The sequence below is a fragment of the Camelus dromedarius genome, chromosome 30, assembly GCF_036321535.1.
Source record: "Camelus dromedarius isolate mCamDro1 chromosome 30, mCamDro1.pat, whole genome shotgun sequence".
Lineage (NCBI taxonomy): Eukaryota > Metazoa > Chordata > Mammalia > Artiodactyla > Camelidae > Camelus > Camelus dromedarius.
The window spans coordinates 13,954,491-13,981,947 of NC_087465.1; the positions used below are offsets into that span (position 1 = coordinate 13,954,491).

At 44.0% G+C, this 27,457-nt stretch overlaps 1 protein-coding gene across 1 annotated transcript; it reads left to right on the plus strand.

Annotated features, from left to right (window-relative positions):
- Positions 1 to 593: 593 nt before the first annotated feature.
- RDH10 (retinol dehydrogenase 10) lies at positions 594 to 27,002 on the plus strand. The gene is made up of 6 exons (XM_010979429.3): positions 594 to 989; positions 2,600 to 2,835; positions 22,260 to 22,358; positions 23,493 to 23,638; positions 25,367 to 25,498; positions 25,603 to 27,002. Exons 1-6 carry the CDS (start codon positions 701 to 703, stop codon positions 25,724 to 25,726), a joined length of 1,026 nt encoding a protein of 341 aa, XP_010977731.3. The 5' UTR covers positions 594 to 700; the 3' UTR covers positions 25,727 to 27,002.
- The last annotated feature ends 455 nt before the right edge of the window (positions 27,003 to 27,457 follow it).

Here is a 27,457-nt window from a genome sequence, read left to right on the forward strand (position 1 = left end):
TGGAGCCCGCTCAGAGGCGGCCGGGAGCGCTCCGACTTGCAAGCATCGCTGCGGAGCCCGGTGCCTGAGTGACAGCCTCGGGGAGTGCAGGGCACGGGGACACGAGACCCAGGAGGCAGCTGCAAGCCGTTGGGGAGCGCTCGCCTGCGCCGAGCGAGTCGCCCCTTCCTGGCGTTCCCGCTGCCCCGCACCCCACTCTCCCACCCTTTCGCAACTTGGGTCAAGTTGACAACTCCCGCGGCGGCCGGCCGGCCCGTGCCGTCTCCGCTGCGCGCCCCTCCCCCGGGGTGAAAGGGAGCCGCCGCGCCGGCTCCGGGGACGCTCGGGCGGCAGCGGCTTGACCATGAGAGCCGCGCGCGCCTCCTAAGTCGCGGCTGTCACCGCCGCTGCATTGGGACCAGCCAGACGGGCGGGCGCTCCCGGACGGGCGGGCGGCAGCCGGCAGGAGGCGCCGAGCCGGGCGGCTTCGCGGAGGGCACAGCCCGGGGCCACCGCGCCGAACCCGGGCGGGAGTGGCCCCGCGCAAGCAGAGAGCGGCGGCGCGCACTCCAGCCCGGCGGGCACCTCGGGGGCGGGGGCGGGGCGCAGCCTGCTCATCCCGGCCGCTCTGACAAGCGACCCGGGGCCGGGAGCCCGGCTGCGCGGCGCGGGGTGGGCGCGGACGCGGGCGCTGGGCTCGTGCGGGGCCCCGGACGTCGCGATGAACATCGTGGTGGAGTTCTTCGTGGTCACTTTCAAAGTGCTCTGGGCGTTCGTCCTGGCCGCGGCGCGCTGGCTGGTGCGGCCCAAAGAGAAGAGCGTGGCGGGCCAGGTGTGCCTCATTACGGGCGCCGGCAGCGGCCTGGGCCGCCTCTTCGCGCTCGAGTTCGCCCGGCGCCGGGCGCTGCTGGTGCTCTGGGACATCAACACTCAGAGCAACGAGGAGACGGCGGGCATGGTGCGCCACATCTACCGCGACCTGGAGGCAGCGGACGCCGCGGCGCTGCGAGGTAACCGGACCTGCGCTCGAGCATTGTTGCGTCAAGCCTCTTCCCACCCCCGCGCCCTACCCCCAGAGGGCCTTGAAACCCCACTGTCATGGGCAGACCTGCTCTCGAAGAAGAGCATCCCCCCACCCCCAGGCGGTCTTCTGCGAGTGGAATTTGCCCCCTGATAAAGGAACATGATCACCTCTGTATTAGAAGGGAGAAAGTATGCCAAAGCCTTGCCTTAGCGGAGCTCCTGTCCTTTTGGGGACGACTGTGGGGTTTTCTAAGCCCTCTGAGGCTAAGCAAGTCCAGGGAACTTGTTACTACAGATCTGAATCCTAAAGAAATGCCTCAGTCTGGTTTGCGATGGAAAACTAGAGTCTTTGGGAAGTTGTTCTCAGACTCGACTGATGCATGTGTGTATGTCACTGCGGTCTCAACCTCCGAGATGAGGGCAGCATTGATGATTTCACTATAACTTTAGTCAGGAGGAAATAATTACATTGTTTCACCAGAGGTAAGTCAGTACTTTAGTTACATACTCGGACTGATTGAAAGGTACCCTGTCTCTTAAGGGAAGACGGTCGAAGGATTTAAGCCTTATTGTAAAATGTATTCCATGCTTGGGGTAACCTTAGGAAATCTGCATTTTTGTATATTTATTAACTAACCTAAATCTGACACTTTTTAAAGAAAAGGCCATAGTGGAGACCATAAGTAACCATAAGTATTGGTCCGGGAGATTTGATAGTGGCTCTTGATTTTTGACAATTTTTCATTTCCAGGGAAAACATTGAACTCTACCAGGAAGATTAGCTTGGGTACCACTCCACCCTCATATTGATCGTTTGTCACCAAAATGTTTGGCACCTGCCTTTTAAATCAGAAAATCAAAGGTCAAAAACGGTAGCAAATACAGATTTTTGTGCTCCCTGACAAGAAAGAAAGAACGATATTCCAGGGAAGAGATTTGGATTTTTTTAATTGAGTTCTTATGTGGTAAAACTGCATATTTACCTGTAAACTTGATTTATGTGAGGGTGCTTCTTAGGGGAGTTTAGCTACTCCAGTTGGAATAAACCACTGTGACCCCCACTTTTTCATGAGAAACTTGAGGTTCATTTCTTGGCTTTGGATGAGTTCAGGTTATTAATTATAATTTTGATTTGTGAGCCTAGAGGTGAGTTTCCATTTTCAGAGTGCCTATACTAAAGAGTAAAGAGCCGGCTTCTGGCCACTGTTTCTCCCAAAAAAGAAGTGTGTAGCGTGTGTGTTTGGGAGGAGGGGGTGTTACTCTCTGGGCTGAGATCAGTTCATTCCAGGTGTCTTTAGCTCCAGGAAGCCAATCCCATGAGGTCTGACTTGTATTGGGCTTGTCACAATTACATGATTTTCCCCTAAGCAAAGTTATCCAGTAAATTACTGTAATTCCCAAAGACTTTTGGGGGAGGAAGGCAGCTGTAAGTTCAGTCATTGGCAAGCCTTAACTGTGTTAGAAATTTGAAGCTCACTGTAGTATTTTTGTTTTGTGTGATCTTTGTCCTCTTGACAGCCATGTGACTCACATTTTGCACTCCCTCCTCTTCTCTGTTCCATTTTTTTTTCTCCTTCATCTGGACTTCTGAGGACAGCTGGAAATGGTGAGGAAGAAATTCTGCCCCACTGTAACTTGCAGGTTTTTACCTACACCTGTGATGTGGGGAAAAGGGAGAATGTCTACCTGACAGCGGAAAAGGTCCGCAAGGAGGTTGGCGAGGTCTCGGTCCTGGTCAATAATGCCGGCGTGGTGTCTGGGCATCACCTTCTGGAATGTCCTGATGAGCTCATTGAGAGAACCATGATGGTCAATTGCCACGCACACTTCTGGGTAAATATAAACATCCTTGTTTTTATTACTGGGCCCTCCTCAGCAAAAAGGCTGGGAAGGAGTGAGACTTCAGTACCAGCCTGAAAGCCACCTGCACTCTTTCACCACAAAGCTTCCTTCTAATTCCCTATTCCCCCCCTGGTGAGTTGCAACATATGCCAGTTACTATTAAATTGTTGTTTTCTGCCACCAACCCCCCCCCCAGCCATTCAGTATTTCTAGAGAAGGTAGAGCACTGAACATTTTGAACTAGTTTGAAAGATTGCCATAAAAATAACAAGAGGGAGCATAAAACCCCGGATTTGTTTATTTTACTTTCTGTTGAGTTTGTAAAACATTGGTTGTTCTTATGAATTCCTATAGTCAGAGTTTAGGCTTCCAAATTACTGCTCAGCCACATTTCAGAAAGTGCCAAAGATTCTGAGATCAGCATTTGTGGTCCAGTGGGAGTGGTCAGGCCACCCTGGCAGTCGCTTAACATCCATTGATCATCCCTAGGGTCTGTGGCATTGTCTTGTTGGAGTGAATCTCAGAACTTTCTCAGCTTAGAAGATGCCGTCTCTTCCGAGAACAGAAGTCACCCTGATAGGACCACAGAGTCCCTGTATAGGGAGCAGGGGGATTGTAAGACCTGGGGAACCAGGGACTTGCACCATATCAGCGTCTCACCATCAGAGTTATTACATCATCTAAGTAGATGAGAGGGGAGGGCCCTCTGCTCTGTGGGCAGAACTGACCCCCGTTTTCCAGCAGAACTGATCTTCAGGAATGGTAGGTGCGACTATTTTCCCCTATAACTGTACACTCTTGACCCACTTTATGCTTTTCTTCCCCCTGTAGTAGTTCCCCGTTACTTTTGTAGGCAGGTGGGATCCAGGAAAGAAAGGGTAAGGAGATAACTTTTCTGTTGTTGTTTCCCTATAGGCGGGTTAGCCTTCTAACAGAGCACAACAAAGAACTGTTTCTCCTAAATAGGTCACATTAAACCTCATTAATTTTTTAGCAATTGCTTAAAAACTTAATCTGGCTTTAGAAGTACTTATTCAAATTTTGCTCCTTGAACAGCAAACCATTTCTCTGATCCTGGAAGAAGCTTATTTTTAATGTTTTATTTTCAAACACGAGCTTTATTCATTTCCAAAGCTCTAGAAATGAACGTATAAATGACATGAGCTAAACTCATATCTATGCTTTAAATGAGGAAGGAGGTTACTCAATGCAGTTCGGAGGACTTTGAGTGTGCTTGTGTGTGCGCACGCTTGCGTAGGTGTGTGTATGTGTTGTGTGCAGTGGGGGTGGGGAAGAATAAAGTCCTTGCTGCTGTGGGGGCCACAGGAACCTGCAGCAAGTGACAAGGGGGTGGATCGGGTGAGGAAAGGCCAGCACAACTGAATAAACTTGGCAGTACAGTTTATCAAGAATCTTGTGTTAATACTTCTGAGTAAAACAAGCAGCTGCCATTGGAAATAAAAGGCATGTGTAAATTGCAGGTGGACTGTAGTTTTCATATTTAAAGACAAGTGAGGATGAGGCTGCCATAGAAACTCCAGCTAGGTATGAGCCGTAAACACCAGGGCTGGTTTTTTACCCCCAATAATCTTTGAGATGGTGCACGGTGTCCAGACTATGAACTTTCACCTACACAAAATACTCTGAAGTTTAACCATCCTGCCCACTTTCTCTGCATGATTATTTCTCTGAGTTGCACAGTTTCAAAAGTAACCAGATTTTTAAAGAAACCTCATACATTTTGCAATTAAATACTAGTAAGAAGAAAGCAGCTTCTCTATGCTAGACATCCTATAAAAAGAGCTAGTTTAGAGTGTGTTAATGTTAAGTACACAAAATCCATCGCCTCAGCTTGGAAAAGGCACATTAGTTGATAGACATGTGATACACTTTCTAACCTAAGGTGAAAATTGAATCAAACTTTCAATAGACAAATTATTGTGGAACTGAATCTATATATAAAGGAGGAGCAGGCCACCTTCCCAGAGTCCTTACTTTGCTTTCAGATGTTGCTTAACTACACAATTTAGGGAGTTCTTGGAAGCCTTGACAGTAATGACGTCACTTCATATTAAAATATGGGAGGCTCCTGAATTCTCCAGCTGTTTTTCCCCTAAGCATCTGAACTTAAGAATTACAAAATTGAGTCAGAAAATTCATTTTAGAGTTGGAATTTCTGACTTCTTGCCAAGACCTATAAACCTTTAAGAAGAGATCTAGCAACCAAAATTTAAAAAAAGACTTACTATAATTTTTACAGTGATTTTTTTGTGTGGGGGGGGATTGGGAGGGGGGGGGGTTTAAGTATAAGAACCACTGAGTTCGGCTTCCCTTCCAGTAGTCCTTTTAGGTGAAAATGTTCATGGTAGCTGTCCAAAGATATATTGGCCTGTACTGTTTTCCTTCCAGAAAAAATAACCAGCGTGTCTTTTTACTGTATCTGGGAGGGGAAAAGAAGTTGCCCCATGCATTTTAAAGAGTGGATCAGCTGAGCAAAGACTTGTTCAGTCATTTGAACAGATCATCTCGAGCCAGACTTTCAAGGAGCAGTTGATGTCTGTTTTCATAACATAATCAACCATATGTTGATCCTCACCCAGAGTTAAAGTCATAGGCAGGAAACTAGAAACCACATGGACTTCACTGAAGAGCTGTGGGCGCTCCTGCTTCAAACCATTGGTCACACTCTCCCTGCCTGGAAGGCCCTCTTCTCTGGGCTGCAGACCTTGTGAGGCCTACCTCGAGTTGTTAATCCAAGCTTCTATCCCCACTCCAGTCCCTTTCTGGCATCTAGCCTGTCAGAGCGGCAAGGCTCCTTAGAGGTCATCTCTTCCGACCCCTTGTTTGCTGGCGAAGATGCAGTTAGATGACTCGTCTCTTCTTCCCATTGATCTCTCACAGCGTTTGCTATCATCCCCATCTTTTGTGCACAGTGTGTGCTCTTTGGTGTGACTTCTGCCACATTGTGCCCTGAAACGCCCAAGTAGATGGCAAGCGGTCTGCAGGCAGTTTGTTATGGACATCTATTTATTTTCCGCAGCCAGGACCAGAACTCACTCCTTGTCCCTCAGTAAATGTTTGATAATAGAGGCGAGGCTTCTGCTTAAATATTTAGAAGACAGCCTATTCAGAGACTGCGCACGTGGGTCTGGCTGCTGAAGTTTCAAGAGGTAAGCATTATGTCGGACTAATTCAAGCTGCGTATGATTGACAGGATCTCAGTGAGACGGGCTCACACTCGTTACTGTGTACATGTCCTTTTGTTTTCCTTCACGGCTTGTCCGTCCTCCCTGCCCCAACTCTGTGCTCATCCTCAGTGTTTTAACCCTGCTCATTGGTGTGAGGCTAGCGACTGTGCGAAGGCTGGTGTTGACAGACCAGTTTGAATCAGCTCAGTATGCATATGTGGTGACCACGTGTGTCTTCCAGTGGCTGAGCCTCTAGAAGAGGATTCCTGCTGCAGTTCCTTCCTTGCTGCTTCTTAACCTCGGACCTATTCCTAAACGCGTTAGAAGTCTTTGCCATCCTTGGCGTTATTCCGCACAGCCCTCCAGTCTGCTGTGACACGTCATCTGCCAGTGTTATCACCAGCAGCTCTCCTGGGCACCTTCTCTTGGTCACCAGTCAAGAAGTGATAGATGTGGGGCAGGTTCTAATCAGCATAATCAAGAACATGAGAATGTATGCAATACCGTGCACTTGAACTTTGGCATAAATCAGGAAAAAGAAAAAAAAAGAAAAAACCATCCACTTAGGCTCTCTCAGTATCTGGGTGAGATGCAAAAGCTTGAAACTAGCCCTCTAGTAGCCTTTGAAATATGGAAAGTTGGTCTTCATATAGGCACTGCCAACCCATGTTTCCCCCAAAACATTGCTGTTGCTTCACTTGTTATTTTTTAAGAGGAATCTTAAAACTTAGCTTGCCATTTCTAAAAGACAAAGTTTATCTATAGATCCTTTTTGACCAAAGCTGCATTTGGCCTTTATGTGTGAGCCGCACATTGATCCCTGATTAGCCAAAAGGGGGAAGCAAAAGCATTTAACTCCAAGCCTTTTGTGTTCTGAAGAAATTTTGTGTGGTAAAGGACTAAATCTGTCAAATAGCTAGTCGGTAATTTACTTCTATTGATATGATAGTCAGACAAGATAATTGGTAGTTAATTAATAGACCACTTAACTTAAAAGGTTTCACAGTTTTAAAATACTAATTACTGAATTAGGCATTTATCTATATCCAAATGTCTAAAGTCTATTTAGTTAAAATCCATCCAGGAAAAGTAAAAGCCCACCAGCTAGATCTGAGTAATGTAGCACTTAAAGACATTAGTGCTGCGGCTGTACCTAATAGCTCATGAATGGTCCCTAATCATTAATATTTTAAGTTCTTATGTGATTTACTTGTTTTTAATCTCAAATACTGTATTCCTCTGTTCTCCAGTTAGAGAAACCTAATTTTGTTCAAGGCTTCTTAGATTTAGAATTAAAAAAAAAATTTCTAGCTTATTCTTATAAAACTTTTTGGCTGATACTGCCTCTAAACTGTAATATTAAGAATTCTTAGACTAAATATTTTATAGAGTATTATTTTCCTGTCTTAGGATTAGCTACTAAAAACTTGGAATTCTTGGCATATTTTTAATTCTGTACTAGAGCTGGCTTTTGTTATTAAATAAATTCATAGGCTTACAAATCAAATGTTGAGCTTTAGAAACAAACTTTTTATGTCTTGAACTGACCTGTAAATTGACCTAAGATAAGCATACTTTATCTTATTAATTCTCATGGTCACAGTTAAAAACTGAGTTAAAACATCTCTTTTGTATGGATACCTGGAACTCAGTACACACCTAACAGGGTCATTTCATAGCCTTTTTTTCCTAACACAAAATAAGATCACATGCTCATTGAGCTTTGAGTTTCTATATTTGATACATTATATGCTGGACCCAAATCTAGTGCTATTAGAAGTCAGCATCTATGGCATGATAAACTGTCACTTTATATAAGTGGTGTGAGTGGAACCATTCTGTAAGTCTTCCCAACACCTTTGCTGTATGTTCTCATCTGGGTCTGGTTATCTCAATTGTTTAGAAAACATTGCCAAGGAACCAATGTCACATGAAAAAATAGCCGGGCTCCGCTAATGGCCAAATCCAACGTGCGGCCTGACGTTTCTGCAGAACGTAGGCCTGTTGACCATCTTTCTGAAACTCTAGCGCTCCAGCTCCCGCTATAAGCCCACTTTCTGTTGCTTCTATTCGTGTCTTCCCATTCCTCTTAGCCTCCCTACCTCCGAAAGGTGATGGCTTCTTAAGCACGGCGTGCTCAAACCTCTTCTCACTGTGCTCTTCTAGCTGGGTAATATGTTTATTTCAGAGGCTTTAACTGTGATTTCTAAGACAGTTCCCAAATTCACACAGCTGTCTTGGCTATTCCAAGCAGTCCCTAAAGTCAGCAAGTCTCAAAACTGGACTAACTCTTCTTTGCCTCTTTTGAGTTTCCTGGTATGGCCAGTAGCAGGCTTGGAAACCTCAGCAGTATCTTTAATTCTCCATCCTGCACATTCGTGGGTCTTCGAATCCAGACTGTTGTGTTGGTGCCATGTGCTTCGACCCCCTCCTTCCTGCTTCCTCCTGTGTGCTTCCATCACCTCTTGCCTGGACTCTGCAAAGGATCGCCCAACTTCTTTCCCCATTTCCAGCCTTTGCTCTCCAACCTAGTGTTGTCTAAGCAAACTGGAGTTTGCGATATGCCTGTTTAAAGACTATGTTCACCAGAACCTACCCGCAGCCCTTGCATGACCGTACTGTTCACAGCACAAAGTCCCGGCTCACCAGCATGGCAGCTGAGGCCTTCCAAAGCTGATTGTCACCTGCCTTCTAAGCTAATCACCCATTATATCCCTGGTGAACCCTGAACTCCAGCCGGGCTGGACACCTCACTGTCCGCTGGAGGGGCCCTGCACTCCCGGCTGTTCTGCCGTTTTGGTCCCGTCTTGCCTGGAGACCAAAGTTGAATAGTTCAGACGAAGTTATCGCTGCTCCCGAGGGAGAAAAATGAACACGTTCAAAATCTTTCCACGTTGACTAAATAGTATCTTTCTACATTAAGGGAACAGTCCTTGTAGAATAGTCTCGAATTCCTGCTTCAGGGAATGGCCTCTCTTGTTTGACTGAGTGTGTTTCTCTTGAGGCCTGGAGGCAAAGTTAGTGTTTGTTCTTCTCTCCCTGGTTATTTCTACTTCTAGGGCTGTATCCGTTATCAGCCCGAGTAGAAATTAATCTGTAGGGCCTGTCGGAGTGGAAGCATTCGTTAACCCCCGCTAATGCTAACACTGCTGGAAGAGGTTTTTCAGAATTAGCAAAGAGAGGGCGCGCAGCGGCGTCCTCGGCCGTTTGCTGCAGGCCTGGGTCCCTGCGGCCCCAAGGAGCCACAGACCCCACAGTTAAGTGCGTAACTGCTCACCATCTCCACTTGCTCTCTCCCTTGACATTTGTTTTTGCCCTAACCATTTTTCAGATTTTCAAGATCTTTGGCAAATTCTAGTAAATTGACTTTAGTGACTTGAACGTATCTAAGACGTGGCAATCGGAAAACTTTCAAGCAGTTTAATGACCTCACTTGGGAGGTAGAGTAACTTTCTTTAAGTAGGAACCACCCCCCTTTTCATTAAACTTAAGGAATATTAGTAGCAGATTTAGCTCAAAGTTCTGTTCTAGTTCTTTCAGAAACTAAAAGCCTGTTTCAGTTGTGCTGAGTAGGCAGGTTGCCTCTGTCCGGTCCAGCTATGTGCCTGTGTGGATAGGGCGACAGGTGTTGTTTGCTGGCCTGTTTTGGAGTGCTCAGCGAATAAGAAGGTTTCTGGCTGTGTTGTAGTTACAGCTACTGGACTTGGGAAAGTCCATTCCAGCCTTGGTTACGTCCTACATACCTGGGATGTTTTTGGCCCCCCAGGTTGTACTATGCTGAAATTCCACTAGGGGGTGTGCTAGCAGGGTAGATTTGTATCTTATTTCCCTCTACACATACAAACGGTAATTTACCCAAGATAAAGGGCCTTTTGTAGCTAATCTTTGGAATATGGCAAACTCTGATAGTCCTTAAGAAATAGGAAACTGTTATTCCCTGCCTCAGTTGAATGGGTTAAATCCAATGTTTTGAGCCTGTAACTCCATGGATCCGATTAAAACGTGTTCATCTCTTTTGGTTTAAACAGTGATTTCTTATCTCAGAAGTTACTACGGTAGTTAGCTGTTTAAAGAACTAACCCCTTCTTATAGTTCTTTTAACAGACCTAAAAACCCCTTGTAGGCAGAGACCCCTTGTAAGCATAACCAGAAAATAACTTTGAGGAGGATGGAGTCGTCGTCTTTCTTTGAAAATGAACGGTAGGCAGGTAAAGCACACATCTGGTCCCTACAATAGGGCTGCCTCTGAGAAGCTCCCTGTGTTGTGACCTAAGCCTCTTAAGACACCATTGTTCAGAAAAAGGTTGTCAGAGCGTGGCTTTAGGATCTAATCTCGTTTACCCTGACGCACTTGGCCAGCCAGTTCCAGTCGCCTGGGCCTCTGGGTTCACACAGGCTTACGCCATCTCAGCACCGGTGGGGACGCCTTTCAGCAGAAGGAATACTTGAGCTTACCCAGCATGGCCCGTTCTTGAGTTTCTTCTTCTTTTTCACTTTATTTGTCAATTCCCTCAAAACTCTAAGTTCACACCTGTCAGGGGCCATTTTCCTAAATGCTCTGAAACTAAAATTAAGTGAACCACGGGGGAAAAAAATTGAATATCCTCTCATAATGATCATAAAACTTTCAACACTGCAGCAAATGCTGCTAGAATATTTAACAAGGAAGGGCAATTACTGCCGCAACCTTGAGTGCTGTCAAGTGAACCCAACTGACAAGCCACTTACAATGAATCTACATTTGGAAACAAAACATGACTTGGTCTGTGAAACTTTCAGAGATCACACAAAGGCGTGTGGAAGGTGGCAACGGTGTTGACATTGTGAACATTGACATTTTTTGGTTTGGGGAAACAACAGTGTTTCTCCGTCATTTGCTGCTTGCATAAAATGTGAATTTCTTGCCTTTCCTTCAAATGGCTTAGTACTGGATTTCTGAATATTAACACGGTTCAGCTTCTTAGTGTGATTCTAAACAATGGGGCTCAAAATAACACTTCCCAAATCAGGGTAACTGGGGAAATATTTGTGGTGTAACTTACGTAAGCACATGGGTATTTTGAGGACAAGTGAAACTTAAAATTCAAAGCCTGAATTTTCCCACCTGCAAACTGTAATTAACATACTGCCCCCTACTGATTTCTCAAGTATTTTTTAAAAAATGGGGCCAGTTCTACAATCTCTTGGGAAAGGGAAACATCGGGTATAATAAATGATTTTTAAGTAGTTCTCTGCTAACTTTTTGTATTTTTACATTTGCTGGACTCTTCTCTGACAAGCACTGTAATTTATATATTTTTGAAAATTATTTTCAGGGGGGAGTAGAGTAGTTAGGTTTATTTGTCTTTCAACGGGGGTACTGGGGATTGAACCCAGGACCTCATGCATGCTAAGCACTCACTCTACCACTAAGCTATGCCCTCCCCCTGTAATTTATATTTTTAAATGGTTTTCTGCTCCCAGTAGAACAAGACTAAAGACGAGGATTAGAGAAGAGGTGTTACTGGAAAGTGTCTGGTTTCCCAGCATCATCCAGGATTCTGGAGGTGGGGGCAGGAAGCCGAAGCAGAAGCTTAGCTCTGTGTTTGTAAGACTGCTTTTGCCGGAAGTGTGGGCTGGGGCTGCGTGGAGGGCAGGGAGGCCTGGGAGCCGTACATAGTAAGAACAAGGAATTGCAGGAACTTAAGAAACACACAACCAAAAATAGACAGCACTTATAACCAAAACAGCCTATAAATACATGCTTAATTAGCCTTGGTTGCATTTACTGTACTTTTATATAGCACTTAAATTTTACAAAGTCCCTTCATGTGCTCCTCATAGCGACTGTGGATTAAGTAGAGCCATTATGCCCATTTTTATGGATGAGGAAACAAACCCAGAGAGGTTGTGGGACTTGCCTAAGGTCACCACTGGGGAAGGAAGAAGCTAGGAGCCGACGCTCCACCTAGGGCCTTAGTTTGGAAGCTCTGCAAACACTTACCTGGGCTCCTTGTCCAAAGCTCCTGGAAGGTTTTCCTGAGTCACGTATGCTTTTGCCCTGCAGTATAATGTAAGAATCCACCTTCAAATGTTGATTTTTTTTTTATTAGCATGGTTAGTTTAGCAATGACTGACTAACCCTAGCTTAATATCCCCAGAAAATTTGCTCCATGAATTACACAAGCATGTGAAATTCTGAAGAACCAATATCATGCTTGAGTTTTATTACCAAAACCGGATTCATGTGTTTTTTTTCTGTGCCTTTTCTGTAAATTTCCATGGTGTGTAGCTGAGGTGGTTACTTCATTGAGAAGAATGTGGTATATCCTTGGTCACTGAGCTTCCTTCTCTTCCTGGTTTGCATGTCAACACTGACAGACTGGACATAAACAACAGTGAATCACAGAGGCTCTTGCACAAGGACTGGCTGAACAAAGTTCTACAAATACTTAATACCAAAATGTCAGTAACAAGGTGGTCTTAGTTTAGGTTTTTGTTTGTTTGTTTAAAGCTTATCTCCTGGAAGATGTAAAACCTTTATTCTCTATTCTGTTATGTAATCAACTTATGGGATCAGGAGTCCGGATAGCTCCACATTGAGCTTTGCTTTGGAAATGCTAATCACGGATTCTTAAAAACTGCCTGTGCGGTTTTGGCCGAGCATCTGACTTTTAAAGGGCTCCTATTTTCCTATGTGGGGTTTTCTCACAGGCTTACCAAAGCATGAAAGCTTCAGAAAGGTAAATGTGGAAAACGAAAAAGGTGAATGCTTAGGCTGAAAGGGTCTGAATTCCTTGTCTTGAAAGCTGAGCCTTCAAAGCCTCTGTGGATAAGGGGAGAGGATTTTAAAGTCATCTGGGTCTCTTGTTTTTGAGAGCTTGTCCTAATGGGGATGGGGCTCTCTTAGTCCATCTGGGCGGCTGTCACAGAACACCAGGAATGGATGGGGTGAATTATAAACAACAGGAATTTATTTCTCACAATTTGGAGGCTGGAAGTCCAAGATCAAGGCTCCAGGAGACGTGGTATCTGGTGACAACCCGCTTCCTGGTTCATAGACAGCTGTCTTTGCTGTGACCTCACATGGTGGGAGGGGTGTCTTTGCTGTGACCTCACATGGTGGGAGGGGTGAGGGAGCTCTCTGGGGTCTCTTTTATGAGGGCACTAATCCCATTCATGAGGGCTCCACCCTTATGACCTAATCACCTCCCAAAGGCCTTCCTAACAACATCACGTTGGGTGTTAGGTTTCAACAGGAATTTTGGAGGAACGCAAACACCCAGACCACAGCAGAGGAGCCTGCCAGTACTAAAAATGGGTCCCAGGCAACTGTACATATGGCTGTAAACTCCCATAGTTGTCCTTACTAAGCTCCCAGGGCTCCTGACATCAGTTTGAACTGGCCTTTATCTGATGAACATTGTTGGAGGATGTGGGGGATGGAGAATGGGGCCTCTCAACCAGTGATACTCTGGTTCAAAGCACACAGGTGGCACAGAAGGTCAAGAAATTCGTCTGCCTATTTTGCTGAATTTCTAGAGAAATTGATCTGAAGCCACTTAAGGTTTGGAGTAGACAGTTCTGGCTCATGCTAGAACCTCAGCCTGCGTTCAGTCCAGAGCAGCAGCACTAGCATCACCCCACCCCTCACCCCCGCCCAAGGCTGCACATGAGAAAAGCAAACTCTCAGGCCCCCTCCCCAACCTAATGGATCAGAGTCTGCATTTGATTCAGATCCCAGGTGATCATGCACATCAAAGTTTGAGGAGGAACTGCCCTTGAGTATTAAACTTTCCTTCCCACTTTCTCAATATTAATATTCTCTCTCTCTGTCTTTTTTTTTTTTTTTCCCTTGAACTAATCAGCCCTTTAGGAATGTTGTAGGCTAGCAATGCCAGACCATGCCCTCTGGGGTCCACCTTTGTTTAGGTTTATTTTTTTGATTTGGCTTCCAGGCCATTATTTACAAAGAAGAGTCCAGGTGCCCCCCTGCCCCCTGTTCCCCTTGGATGCTGTGCCCAGGATGGCGTTTCCAAAGCCATGAGTATCATGGCTCAAAGTCCAGGCCACGCATTGGAGAGCTTTGTTCTTTCTGCCCAGGACCAAACTGGCTGTCCGGAAATGAGTTGCAGGAGAGCAGACTTTGCCTTTGTGCAGCCCCTCCTCTGCTCCTGGCCCCCACCGTTACTGGCATTATTTCCTTTCAATGATGTTAATGTTAACTTAGTAGCAGAGTGGTGGTTTGTAGGTATTAACATGTAAACTAAAAGTGATGGACTGCTGAGCCCATATTTGTGATTTTTTTTTTAAAGCCTAGAATGTCTTCCAAAGCTAGAAAATGTCATTATAATATGAGAATTAAAGCTTGGAGAAGTCATCACTGGACTATATGGAACTTGATTTGCAATGTGCATATTCCTTCTAAAGAGTGGTTCTCTTAGGGGCTGTTTCCTGCTCAGGGACATTTGGCCACATCCGAAGACATTTTTCCCTTGTCAAAACCAGTGGGGCTGTTCCTGGCATCTAGTGGATTGAAGCCGTGGATATTGCTAAACATCCTGCAATGCCCAGCACAGCCCTCCCGCAGCATAAAGTGATCCAGCACAAAATGGCAGTGGTGCTGGGGGCAGACACTCTGTTCTAGAACACCAGCTCTCATACATGGCTGCACGTTGGAGTCACCTGGGGAGTGTTGTCCCCCAGTGCTCGATCCCCTCCCAAATATAAGTGGCGGTTGTGCCTGGGCATTAAAACTAGAACCTCCCCCAATGAGTCCAGTGTGTAGCACAGTTTGAGAACTCATTGCTAGAAAAGGCGGCTTTTACAGTCCTTAAAATTTCTTTAAGAGGTTCGCAAAGATTTTTTTTTCTTTTACTACTGCCTAACAATACAGATACCTCGAAGACCCTCACAAAGAGTGCATGAGTTCTGAGTTGTTACAGCACACGCCTAAGAATAAAATACGTTTTCAGGAGTAACCTCTTGATTGCATTTATCTTTCATTTAGGTAAAGATTTCGTTTTCTATAAAGACTCCATAGTGAGCAAACTAGAAAGCAGAGAAGAATTTGAACTCCTTGCATGTATGAAGTACAGGAGATGATGGGAGGTGATCATGGTGACATTGCTGGGCTGCGGTGTTGGAGTTGGGGGCAGGGGGGTGATCCTGCCACTTCAGATGCCCTCAGCCGTGGCTGAACCCCCGTGCACGTGGTCATGCCTTGTGGAAGTGGTTACCAGTCACTGGAGCAGAACCGAAGCCTCTGCCCTTTGTAAGATCTGTCTTTATTACAGTTTCAGGGATGTGACTTGAGTTTGGGGCAAAGCAAAGGGATGAATGACAACCTGTTGCTTAACAGACTATTTGGCTGCAATTTTGTGGGTTATTTCAATATTCTGTGAAGAGTTATTAAATAGGAGAAGGGGCCCAAGCTAGAGAGCACTCAGGGAATGCTCCTTTGATCACTGAGGACTCAGCCAGGGGGAGAGGCAGGGAAACCAGCATTTGAGAACCAGTGTTCAGCAATTCATTGTTTCTTTGAACACACAGATCTCCTGTGGACTCAAGTAAAACACAGAAAAACGATGATTGCTTCGCAGATAATTTGTAATTTTTTTGATGTGTAGGAGGCATGGCTTCAAGTTACATTATTTTAAAAGGCACAGCCATGACAACATATAAATGTTTAATGAATAGATATTTTTGCTGCTCACCAGATGCCGGCAGCCGCACTAATGGAGTTGATACCTCACTGAGTCATTTATGAGAGTCTTAGGCGAGTAATACCTCAGTGTTACGACTTGTATATTGAATGCGTGGTAGGAATCAAAGAAAGAATAATTGGATGTGAGTCGTCATAACATTTTTGAGCTAAGAAACCTTGGAGACCTCCTTTCTGTCCCACAAATGAGTTACGTCAAGAGAAGTCAAGTAACAAGGAAGGTTAAGTGATTGACAGTCAGTACCAGGTGGGTTCCTGGACTCCAAAGGCCAGTGTATTTTCCAGACAGATGGAGTTTTAAGTCTCCTCCTTTCTGGTATTTCTGCACAGCAAACTCTAAAGTGTAAGGGAGTGTTGATATCTGAGTCGCTGCCTCGGGGTAGATTCATCCCATGTTTTAACAGTGGGAAGGCAAGTTAATGAAGCATTTATTTTTGCTGAATAACTAATGGTGTCATCATCTAGGTGTTCATTTGAAAAGCCTAGCTCTTTTATTAGCTTCTTGGTTGCAGGGCAACTGTAGGAGTGTTCTTGTGCATGTGTGTTAAGTATTAACTGCTGATGCCTCTAAATGTTGAACTAATGCCTGTGGCCTCAAAATAACAGAAAGGACAGGAAATGGAACATAGGTATGAATTGGGTGATTATGACGTATTCTTTAGTCTTTCTGCTATAGCTAAAGAGGACATTTTGTGTCAAGCTGATGGAGATTTCGATGAACACTTTAAGTCTGAGAGTCATTCCAGGCGTCAGTATCTTGGGGCTTTGTTGCACAATTCGTCAAGAGACCTTTCTGTCTCTACAAACACACTCAAATAGGGGGAAAAAAGGTGTCATTGAATTGCACGAATCTCAGAATTTGTGCTGTCAACTAAAACTAAAGTATTGAAAGTCGGTATATTGCTAGCAAATACAGATTTTGGTTTTACTTCCTAACTGAAGATAATTTTGTAATGAAAAATTTCAAGTTACACCCTCTACGGTCAAAGTGAATTATCTAAAGTTTCGTGGTCAGTATGTGGCTTAAGCAGATACCTGTAAATCTGCTGGATCAAGAATATTGATTTAGCCATGTGTCTCTTTTCCCAGTTTAGTTTGGGGGTAGGTCACCACTTTTTAATCTTTGAACACATCAGTGATTTATCCTATTAAATAGCCTTTTAAACCCAGTTTACCATAGTTTCAGCGCTTTCAATAGTTTGTACCATTGAATCGTAGTTTTCCAGGCACGGTGACTGAATCTTCAGAGAAGAGTGCCACCAGATGTCATTTTAGCCTTGTAAATAAGCAGCCTGTTCCCCTTGTGATTTGATAAAGATAAATTACTCTAGTAGCAACCCAAGCAGAAGCAGCAAACACCAAGGAGAGTTGTTGAAGCATTTGGAGGGGTACCGTGAGGATGTCCAGGTAAATGTACTCCGTTCAGTGGAGTTTTGACCGTACTTTTTCCAAATTGTATATATTGCTGTTATTTGTAGATTCTGCAAACCCTCAGGCTTACATCAGAAAACTGCACTATATATGTGCCGGTGATGTTAACCCTTTTCACACTATAACGTGATTTTTGGTCCTCTTTAGAAATGAAAGTTGTCTTGGACATTCAAATGAGAGAGAAACACTTCAAAATGACTCTTTTTAGAAAGACGCCTTTCCTTGAATTGACCACAGTCATGCAAATGCACAAAAATTGAGTATGAGGCCTTTTCCTATGGTGAGGAATTAACTTTGGTTTTCCCTTGGTCTCCATTAACCTTGAATTGCGTGCAAATACGGAAAACGTATTCTGAGTGTCTTACCTACACCTTTAAAATGTCATCCGTCTCGAAATTTCAAAAGTCAGACTTTGCCGGATCCCACATTTCTTCACATGCTCCTTTGTTTAACTTTAGGTTAATTTGTCCTGACAGTGCAGCTGCAGGCTCCGCATTGCAGTCTGTCATTAAGAGCAGCAAGAATGATCTGGAGGGTTGGAACTGTTGGGAGTTAATTTGGCGTAAACCTAACATTCAAAGATTTCTCAAGATATGACATGTCATGTCTCTGTCCAGTCACACTTCTGTTTAAGAAGTTCTTGTTTATATTATAAATATGACCTTTACAGTTATCTTTCAAAGTGCCCAGTGCTTTGAAGAGGAACCCTGAGGAGCTATGGAGATATTAAACTCACAAAGCATGTTTCATAGGAATGTCAGTGTCCATTTGAGTGTCTTTTTTTTTTTCTCCTTTTTAGCCACATAGCAACCCTGTCAGCTGGTGGCAGATTGTGGTATTAGAGTCTTGTGATAGAATTAATCCCAGGTAATCAAAGGTCCATCATCACACTTTTTAGCCAGAGTCCATTATTAAAAGTGTTTTCTCCTCTGCAGATAAAATAATCCCTTGGTTCCTTCCCACTCTAGATTCTCTCACCGAACATACGAATTGGCGTTGTGTTGGTTACTGACTTTGAGACCCACCCCAGAGCAAGTCAGCCTACTTTCCTAATGATGAATGAGGTGCCCTCCTCTGTTTCTTAGACATTTGACTGTGAGGACATAGTGATGGAGTGCAGTCCTCTGATGGAGGCTAAGCGTCTGGCTAACCTTGCCAGCCACCAGTGGGACCAGCTAAGTCTAGTGACCGATCAGACGTACTTCCTCTAGAGATCCCTCTACTGGGTGGCAATTCCCTATCTAGATGCTTCGTCCTTACAGTGATGAGGTGGCGTAATGGCCCTGGTGCTCTGCGGGGTTTCCGAGTTGCCCCTCTCAGAACCCCCATTGGCAGCACCTGCGCCCACTTACACTTAAGCCGCTCGGGGGTTCGCCACAGATCTGCTCTATGTGTTCTTGTAACGACTCTGAGACAAAGTTAAAGATCACGAACCTGAGCTTGAACTGACTGGTGTCATGGCAACTGGCACTTCACCTTTGGCTGGTCCCGGTCCCATACGCGCTGCAATATTTGTGCACATTAATAATTCATCACAAAGTGCCAGGTTTCTTTGTGCTGTCAAACTGTGTCAAGGACGGAATAGGCTGTGCTATCTCAGATGTCACCTACCAGACTGCGGAGGGCAAGAGGAATTAGAAAAGAAACCTCGTCGGGTTACTTGGGAACGTTCCCGAGAACGCCATGCCTTCTTGCCACACATTTGTAGCATTTTTCTTGGAAAGTAAGGAATAGACTTGGTGTTGATCAAAGTTTATTTGGTAACGTGCCCCCGACTCAAGGCAGGCGTTTGGTTGTGGAAAGGACGCATGAGCGGTAATCGGTCGCCTCCACTCAGGCGGCAAAGGAAATGATTAACAGCCATAGTGCTTGGTCACGTGCATCGGGCTCCGGCGTGAGCCCTGCAGACTCGGGTTTAAAAAGAAACCTGAGCCACCCCGGTGTGAATGCTCTTCCCCCGGCTTGCCTTCGCCCGGCACCCAGTAGGAGCTGTGTGGCCAACACCAGCTTTGGAAGACAATCAGTCTGAGTTCCGTGGCCACCCGGCCCCTCAGATGGCTTGCTTACCTCCCCTCCCAGTTTCCTCAGCACCTTGTTTGTTGTTCCCGACACTGTTCGTAGTTGTAGTGATTGTAGTATTGTAAGTGGCGAGCCTTTCTAAATAAAGAACATAGGCCTTTTTCTTGGAAGGTAGAAAATACAGACACGCTGGATTTCATTTACACAAAAGGCCAAATTCATCCCTGATTAGAGAGAGAAATCACATTTTATAAGAAACTTTGACCTGCCACTACCTTTTCTTTTTTTAAATCAACCCCTCTCTCCCTCTGAAAAGAAGCCTCAAATTAAAACAAACAAACCTGTGTCACACTTTACTGGCTACCTAAAGTGAAGCGTATTTCCCTGGAAAACATGTTTACAGTCTACCACTGGAAAAGACTTTAGTAACATAGCCATATTTGGATTCTTTTTTCTCTTTTTCTTTTTTCCTTTTTCCTTTAAATGCAAAACCAGTAGCTTCAATGTCCTTCCAAAGTGCTCTGCGGGAGGAAGCAGCACTAAGTCGCATCGTTTAGAATCTGCAGCCATAGCGCCCTGCTCTTAAGAGAGAGAAACTAGGACAGCTTCATATTCGAGGTGCTGACTTAACACAGGTGCTAGTGAGACTGAATCCTGCTGAGGGACAGGAATGGGACCTGCTTCCAGTTTACCCATCATTGTTTGGCCAGATCATAATACAGTGCCTGCACGTAGTAGATGTTCAAGAAATACTTGTTGAATGAATAAGTTAAGTCTGCTGGAGCAGAAGTGGACTTTAATCAGTTTCAGAACCTTGCAGCAAATTGAACTTAAAAACAGTTAGGAACTTGCTAATCTTCTATCACCTACCTTTATATGTGCTGGGGATCTGGATGAGCCATTTAACACCTGCAGGCATCCACATGGAATGTGAATATGGAGAAGTCATTAGGGCCAGCGACTTGGCGTCTGCGTTTCTGGTCGGGGCTCACCACCAGGTCGTGCTCGCGTGGACACTGGCCCTGAAAGAGCACGGTCAGAGATTCGGGTCTGTAAGCTCACCCAGTGGCACATCCTTGCTGACATTATATGTGTGTGTGTAAGTACTTAGGATTTAATATTGAATCCTTCTACTTACTTAACTTAAAAATAGGACCTTCATCCTAAATCCATCCCTCTCTTCCAAGACTTGGCAAACTTTTAATACTTAGAAGATCTCTGGATAACATCAAGACTAAATTTTGTACTTTTTAGCCAATCTAGGAACAATTAATTATAATCAAGTACTTAAAAGAAGATTTACAGGTATAATTACTTAAGGTTGTGTTGTCTGGTTTAGATTAGAATAGATAAGCTTCTTTGTGATGTTACTTTATTGTAATTCTGCAATATAATGTCCATATATAAGCTATAAAGCCTAAAGTTTCCAGGTCCTATGGACTGAAAAAAAATCAGAATACTACAAAACATAATTATATGTTACAGTGAATGATACTGATTATATGTCTTAAGGAAATATGGACAAAATCAAGGTGAATGGAATAATATTAGATAAAGGCTTAACACCCTAACTACCTTCCATAGAGAATTATTGAGAGACTCTGATGACCTAATTAACGTAAAGCACTTTTAAAAGCGTGAGAGACTATGTAAATATGTGATTAATATTACGCTTTGGATTATATAGGAGGGCATTGCAGGTAGACTGTCAGAGAAGAGTTCGTAGGTAAAACCTTACAGGTGAGAGAAAGAGTGACTGGGCAACAGCAGAGAGAAGGCCCAGACAAATAGGTGTGAGTGGGGACCCAGGGGTTTATGTGATGAGCAGGCGTCAGATTGAGGAAGACCTTGGAGACGTTCACAGAGACTCATCTGGCAATGTATGCATCATGGATGGGAACATGGGAGAACCTTAGAATTAAGGGAATGGCTGTTTATGATCTTGTATATGCAAATGTTATCAAAACAAATTAAATATGTATGCAAAAATTCAGTGATCTCCTGTTCAGGAAATCCTCTGAGAAGGGAATGCAGCTCTTCTTTAAGGCCACTGTGTAGTGTTTGGGTCTTTTTAACTTCATAAATCATGGGAAGCAGTGTTGGTAGTGGGGTATAACTCAACAGTAGACAGATTGCTCTTTGCTGCTTTCTTTTAAGAAGCAGGTTATAAAACTGTTGGGAGCCTGGTGGAGTAGTTAATAGATCACCTTAAGCAATTTGAAGTAATTTTTTTAGAAAAATACAGCCTTGCATCTTGAAGGCAAGACAGCCAGAGGGAAAGGAGAAGTTTAGTGCGTAAGAAATCAATACGGCCTCTGGGTCCACTGCCCTGGAACTTCTGTCACGTGCTTTGCCCCCTTGAGTGGCCAGGCACCTGCCTCTGGGGGAGGTCACTCCCCAGTAGACCCCACAGTGGAGTGTGGTCATTCGGATGGCTATTAATTGTTGTCAAGGCAAAGTAGGCCTTATGACACATTTTTCATTCAAATGATTCTGTACTTGTACTCTCTTTTTCTTAACACCTAAGTACTTTATATCCTCTTAGTATACTTTGGTAGTAAAGCTCTGGATGCTGAAAGATGCTGCTGGAGTATCTCTTCATTCATGAGTCTGTGCTGTGTAGACACAGCCATAAGGTAAACATTATACGAGGCACCTCTTGGTGGGTAGGCAGGAGGTCCCTCCCAGACAGGAGATGGCTGCGCTGAAGTGTCATGAGCGTGAAGAGATCTCTGACCTGGGAGTAGTTTAGATTAGCAGATAACTATCACTTGAAAGGTGATAAAGAGCCTCCTGCTAATGGCTCTCTTTTCATCTCTGGACATTGTCCCCTAAAGCTCTTGTGTTTCAGTCTTGTTGGTCACGGCTTCTAACAGGCCTTCCATGCCAATGACACGGTGCTAAGTTAGCCAGACGCTCAGAGGATCTTCTCTTCCTGATAAATGTAAAATGTTTTAAAACAAATGGGGAAATGCATCGTTATGTGGGTAAAGCTTTGCTTTGTGACCTGGGATTGGGTTTTAGATGAAACTCATAATGTCAGTTCTAAAGCTTGAATCTTCCTTTCCTTTCAGACCACAAAAGCGTTCCTCCCTACCATGCTGGAGATTAACCACGGTCACATCGTGACGGTTGCAAGTTCCCTGGGATTGTTCAGTACGGCTGGAGTTGAGGTTGGTCCAATATAAAGCATCTCCTTCATTCAATCGATTTATCTTGTGACGAATACAGCAAAGTCCTAGAAAGAGTATCCGCTGCCCGCACGTTCGTGAAAGCCTGTGAACTCACACTGCCTGTGAGGGACGGTGCCCCAGGGCCAGCTGCCGAAGTGCCACTTACGCCCCGCTTTCCTGAGCAGTTTTGCTTGATGGCGGTGGGAAGGCACGGGGTCAAGATGAGACTGGAGGGCAGTGGCCGTGCCACAGGGAACAGATAAATGAGGCCAAAGGTTGACGTTCTGTTTTGGTCAGCTTGCCAAAAAGCAAGCTATCCTGTATCACCTCATCAGACGAGATGGCTAGGGACGGGTATGAGGTGTCTGCATTGTAAGTTTGTGGAACTGGGCTTAATCAGACCCTTTTCCTCACCATATTCAAGTGACATAGAGTGTATATGTATATTGTTCTGTGCTGTTTGTCCCATGGGTGCCTGGAGGGTAAAACTGAAAACATCACCCCCTGCAAATATGCAAAAGGATGCAGAAGATAAGGCTTCTACCTTCTCCGTTCCCACAGCGAAATTGAAAGTTGGGTAACGGAGAAGAACGTTCTTTCTAGACCGTGAGTCCTTAGGTTAAGCTCTAGTTTAAGTTCACAGGGTGTACTTGTCATTTCCATTTTCACTTGACCCTGGAAAGAAAATCGGATCATAACAGCTTATAACCCAAGCTAGACTCGCCTTTGTTCTCCTAGCATTAATTTAAACAAACTGGTTTTTCAGTCTCCTTTTCTGAACAAGAGACCATTTGTAAATTTTCCAGACACTTCAAAGTGAACCTCTCTCCATTTTTAACTCCAGCTTGTTAGCTTTCATAGAATCCTTTGTGGTGACTTCCCCAGAGTAATATGATACTTCGTTGATGTGGCAAAAAGTGTTCATCTGTTTCTGCTGTTGCTTTGAAAATATTATTTCTGCACCGAACCACATCAGATATGTGTCTTTTAAAATGCTCTCCTTTTTTCTTTGCTTAGTCACCTGTAACCTTTTGTATCAAGCATGTAACCAGAGTAACAGGGCCAGGAAAGCTTCAGTTTGGTGAGGAATGTGTGCGCTTACTGAGTATTTCTGCTCTTTCCCCATCACCTCAGGATTACTGTGCCAGTAAATTTGGAGTTGTGGGTTTTCATGAATCTCTGAGCCACGAGTTAAAGGCTGCTGAAAAAGATGGAATTAAAACAACGCTGGTGTGCCCTTACCTTGTAGACACTGGCATGTTCAGAGGCTGCCGAATTAGGTGAGTAAGCACCTGCCTTAATACTGACAAGAAGCCGTTTTAAAAATCACCTTTCCATCTCAGGAGACAATGGAATCAATTGGATCCCCAGCCACAATCAGCCTTGCACATTAACAGCCATCATTGGACAGTTAACCTGTAGTTTTCATTGGTCAAGTTTTGTAAAATTGGGGTGTGCACGACTGATGAGCGAGGGGCTGGAGTGAGCTTGCAGAAGTCGGCCTGGAGGCCTCAGTGGGCAGTGGCTGCTCTGCACCTTCCAAGAGAAAACCAGGACCCAGGACTTTCCTGAGAAGCTACTTCTTCAGGAGAGATTTTCTTTCTTTTATTAGTGTTGGTCCATAAATGCAACTCTGGTTTGGTTACCAATGTCACTGCCACAGAGGAGGATGGCCTTTCTTCTAAAAAGACCGTTGAATGTGACACTCCAGATCTGGGGACTTGGAGGGAGGATAGAGCTCGGTGGTAGATCACATGCTTAGCACGCACGAGGTCCTGGGTTCAATCCCCAGTACCTCCATTAAATAAATAAACAATCAAACCTAGTTACCTCCTCCTACAAAAAAGCAAACAAACAAACCAAAAAAAAAAAAAAAATCAGAGGAACAGATTTGGGAACTTCCTTTTGGCAGAAAGTGTTTATAGCTAGATTCACTCTTGACAGAATGAGAAGAAACGTTTAGATTTACTAAAAATGAAATAAAATGCCCACACACTTTGAAAGGAGGCATGTGGGAATAGAAATGTCAAGTCACATCTGACTTGAGCTAAGCAGAATAAACAAAACCATGACTCATTAAGAGGATACTTGTAAGGACATGCTTACTAACTCGAGATCTCTGCTTGGCTGAATTTGAAAGGCCAAGCAAGATAACCAAACCAGTTCCCTGTGGGTCAGGGCCAATCCTAACACATCCTGAACCTGACCACGCCGTGAAGCAGGTGGAGATTTGAGTCATTTCGATCTCAGGCTGACTAAGTCTGGACCCAGGGGGACTCGCCCCTGCCTCTTTTCCCATATGTGCGCACGTGTGCGTGTGTGTGTGCGTGTTGGTTTGGTTTTTTCCTCTTAGGAACTTAGGAACCAGGTGCTGAGGGTCTGCAGCACTCTGTTTCCTAGTCATTGTCACGACAGGTGTCCAGAGCTGTGAGGGGACAATGAAAGGGGAAAAGAATAAATTATGTTAAGTTATCTCAGTGTGTAATGGATCGAATTCAGCTGAAGGTAGGCTATCTCCGTGCCCTTCATTTCAGAGACCCCCAGAGGAAATGCGGTCTAGGACAGCACCCCAAGGACTTTGATTCCACTCGGAAAGGTTTTGTCGGCGTTTACACGCCACCATTTGAACTACGCTTAACGCTGAAAGTTTGGCATCTTGTTTGGGTGTAGTGTTTGTTATGCCAGACAACCTCTCCTTTTTCAACTGAGAGGAAAAAATAATAATAATTTGAAATACGTTTTAAGGCATTTTGAAAACACGACTTTCTCACTTTACAGAAAAGCAGACCAATTCTGCTTTTGTTAACTTGTTTTCTAGACTATGCAAATAAAATGTGTTCATAGTAGGAAAGTTTAGAAAATACAGAAATAACACAACGAAGTAAAATGGACCCCAAATCCTGTCCCTCAGATAACTTCACCCACCCTTCGTATTTTGATGCATATTTCCCAGTCTTCCCTATTCTGTGTTCACTCTTAATTTCGTCTTCTGAATGTGTAACTCCCAGGAAAGAAATTGAGCCCTTTCTGCCCCCTCTGAAGCCCGATTACTGTGTGAAGCAGGCCATGAAGGCCATCCTCACCGACCAGCCCATGATCTGCACCCCCCGCCTCATGTACATCGTGACTTTCATGAAGAGGTAACTGAGGGGCTCCCCGCTCCGCTGGGCCTCCCACACCCGCCCCGTAACATAACTGCCACACAGCGTCCCCCGTTTGCTAACTGTGACTTTTCCTCTTTCAGCATCCTCCCTTTTGAAGCAGTTGTGTGCATGTATCGGTTCCTAGGAGCGGACAAGTGTATGTACCCCTTTATCGCTCAGAGAAAACAAGCCACAAACAATAACGAAGCAAAAAATGGAATCTAAGGATTTTTTTTGTATATGGAATATTATTTCTACCAGAAGGTGATCAAGATATCTCGGTTCGATCCACATCAGCATGACTGATAATCTCTGGATTCTAAATCCACATTGACTGTTTTTTTTAATCAACTTTTTTAAAAAAAAATAATAAAAGTGTAAATTAACTGACTAGAGTATTTGGAAAATGTGATCAGCAAAAGTGAGCTTAATTGCCAACAGGGTCCTTTTCAGGCAGAACCCTGAAACCAGTCCAATCTTTTAGACCAGCGCTGTGTGACATCTCCGGGCTAGCATTATTATTATTTTTATTTTTTGAATGAGCAGGAAGTCTCGAGACGATAACCACAGTGTGTTTCACGTGTGTGGTTTTTCTTAATTCCCATAGAGTTTATTAATTCTTGTAATTAATCTCTAGCCAGTTGACACCCTTGCAACTTCAAGGACTGACATGCTATATTTTCTCATGTTTTCTAAGTTTCAGTTTTGCAAAACCTGTGTGGCCCTTTCATGGTGTTTGTATGTACAACTCTTTTAAAAAGGCATTTTGAAATCTCCATCAGTTTGAAGTAAACAATGTCTGGTTATTACAGTAAAAGTGACCAGGTCTCTCTGTTAAAGTCATAACGACTCAAGTTGGTCAAATTTTAAAATTTATCTCTGAAATCTTTCCTTAAGTATCTGTTCCTCTGGAGACCTATTTAATCCAAAAAAGATCGTACGTTTTCTACCTATGAATTGTGCTGCAGTACAGAAAGTGCCCTTTCCTCAGGAAGTTGCTGTGTTTCATTTCTTTGGATGGACTTTGATCTGGAATACATAGCAGCTCTGCAAAGAAACAGTTTCTAAAAATGGGAACTTCTGCATTTAAAAATGTCCCCATTTTTGTGCCAACTATGATTAGTGAGGGGGAGAAAATCTTATACTATGGAGTACGTATGGAAGGGTGTAAAGATTCTTTTGAAAGTTTTATTTACATTGTAGAACAGCAAATGACATTTTTACAGTATTTTTTTGTAAAGCAAACTATTTTGTGCCTTGAATTTGGTAAATGTGTATTAGTGAAGCGTTGTAAAAGTGAACTTCTACCTCTGTATCTAAATGTATACCATCCACTTGTAAATTACTATAAACTATTATGTGATTGCTTTTTTTTTTTTTAGAATGTCTTGTTTAAATAGCGACCAATGTTTAAGGCTAATAAAATAAGCCATCTTTTACTAATTAATTGGGAAATTTTATAAAGGACTGATTAAATTTAAAGACTGAACTTACCAACAAATGACTGTGTGATTATTAGTTATCAGCAGTGTTGTAGGGACAGTCTTTGTGTTCTTTTTTTCTCTGTACCATATCACACCTTTAAAGAAAAACGTTTGAATGGGATAGAGAATAGACATTAGCAGCTGAGGGTGTCATACATTCACACTTCCAGTGTCACCATCTACTTAAGATTAGATACTTTGTCAGGGGCTTGTTGATTCTAAAAGTGAGAAAACAGAAAGAATCCCATTACCTGTGTGTTGTCTGGCTGCACCCCAGATTCAATCAGCACTGTATCCACCTGCAGGAAAGTCCTGGCTCACTGCTCGTGGCCCCAGCAGTGGCTGGTCTTAAGGAATATGTTCGAATTTTGTTCTATGTTCAAATTTCTCCTTATAAATGATAACTAAGCCTGAGGCCATTATAACACTTGGAGCACTGGCTGCTTCTTATTTTCCATTTTGGATTTTAAGA